This window comes from Calonectris borealis, chromosome W (genome assembly GCF_964195595.1).
Source record: "Calonectris borealis chromosome W, bCalBor7.hap1.2, whole genome shotgun sequence".
Taxonomy (NCBI): Eukaryota; Metazoa; Chordata; class Aves; order Procellariiformes; family Procellariidae; genus Calonectris; species Calonectris borealis.
The window spans coordinates 37,612,601-37,614,346 of record NC_134351.1 but is presented as its reverse complement, the minus strand read 5'-3'; the positions used below and the strand labels follow the sequence as shown (position 1 = coordinate 37,614,346).

Here is a 1,746-nt window from a genome sequence, read left to right as displayed (position 1 = left end):
ATAATGTATTTTTATGTCATGTTTTGAACATTTTTTTCATACTACTTTTTGAGCCTAAACAAGTAGCGTTCAATTAATAGTTCTGTGAAATACTCATTTCATACACATGGGGTGCACATACTTATTTTTATATATATATAATATATATGCAAATATATACATATATATAATATAGACTAGAACTATGCAACATCGTGTTAATTCATAGAATTGTAATTTTTAATCCACAAAGCAACATCCTGTAACAAATAACCTTTCAATAAAGATAGTGGTTTAATTAACAAATGAAATAATCCCAACACCAGATTCCTGTCCAGCAGAATCCATGCTTTAGAAACAAGAGCAGTCAGAAACCAAGCAACTGGCTTTTGCCTTGTGATATACAATCCCATGTTCCAAGACACTGACTTTTTTTGGCTTCTTCCTGAAGGTGATCTGAGCTCTTCGGTGAAACGTAGCTGTGGGACAGAGGACCAGAGGGTGACTGGGGAAACCAGGTTCCTGGAAGTCTCAGATCAGGCTGAAGGGCAAGTTCCATCTTGCCCCAAGTCTCCCCATCGCATGGCGAGGGGCTCTGCCCATCGCTATCTTTTTTTCCACCTGGCATTCATATGCCAATATTGCTGTAACATTCTTCAAACAGCCATCCTTCAGTGGCTACAGGCAGCAAAATGCAATGCAAAGAGCTTTCTTCATCTCCCAGTGTCAGTGAAGTATCTTGTTCCAAATCAACAAAGCCAAGGTCTTCCCTGCTTTTCAGTGCACCGTGTCCGAGGGGAGCTCACGTTTCCGGGCAGAATAGCTTTGTTAGGAGGTTCAAGATCTTCCGCCGCAGGTCCCACTTGTCGCCTATCCTGCGCAGCTGCAGGGCGCACTCCGCCACCACCTCCCGTTCTGCAGAGCACACGCACGGCCGTTAGCTACCCATATTTGGTTTTAATTCTAATGAGATCTTGGCAATATTGTAAATAAGGCCGCTTTTTTCTCAATATTAAACCCCCCACACTACGAGCAGCGGCTGTGCTCCCCCCGCATTCACACGGGCGGCCGCAGCCGCATACTGCCGCCCGCGGCGCGGCGAGCGCTGCCCCCGCTCCGGGTGCTGGAGCCGGCGGGCAGCGGCCCGGGCGGAGAAGCGCCCCACCACCACCCCGCTCCCTTCACCCTCCCGTACCTGCGGGAGCAGCGGGCGGCGCGGCCTTGCGCGGGGTCCTGCCGGGTATCATCGCGGCGGCTGGGTACGGCCCGGCGGCGGCAAGAGAGGATGGGCGGGGCGGGGCGGAGCGGAGCGGAGCGCGGCCCTAAGAGAGGCGGCGCGGCGGGGCTTTCCCCGCGCCGTGACGTGGGGAAACCGCGCGGGAATCCCGCCCCGCCGCCGGACAGGGGCGGCGTGCCGGAGCGCGCCCTGGGCGGCGCGGGGCCGGGGCGGGGGCGGGTCCCGGGGACAGCGCCTCCGCTGCGGGACAAAAAGCAATGGCGGGATGGGGAGTGCTTGAACAAGAGGAGATGGAGGGGTGGGGTGTGCTTGGGGAAGAGGAAATGGAGGCATGGGATGGGCTTGTGGTGGGCCAGGAGGGCTGGAGGGATAGGGTTTGCATCTTCTAGGCAAGAAGAGGCGGAGGGGTGGGGTGTGCTTGTGCTGGGCAAGGAGAGATGGGAGGGTGGGCTGTGCTTGTGGTGGTGGTTCAGGAGAGATGGACGGGGTTGTGCTTGCACTGAGGAAGAGGTGGAGGGATGGTGTGTGCT

General features: G+C 55.0%; 1 protein-coding gene across 1 annotated transcript; it reads right to left on the bottom strand.

Annotated features, from left to right (window-relative positions):
• Window positions 1-781: 781 nt before the first annotated feature.
• On the bottom strand, window positions 782-1,226 carry LOC142075072 (phorbol-12-myristate-13-acetate-induced protein 1-like). The gene is made up of 2 exons (XM_075136082.1): window positions 1,175-1,226; window positions 782-894 (listed from the first exon to the last, which is right to left on the bottom strand). The coding sequence occupies exons 1-2, from the start codon at window positions 1,224-1,226 to the stop codon at window positions 782-784; spliced, it is 165 nt and encodes a 54-aa protein (XP_074992183.1).
• Window positions 1,227-1,746: the final 520 nt, after the last annotated feature.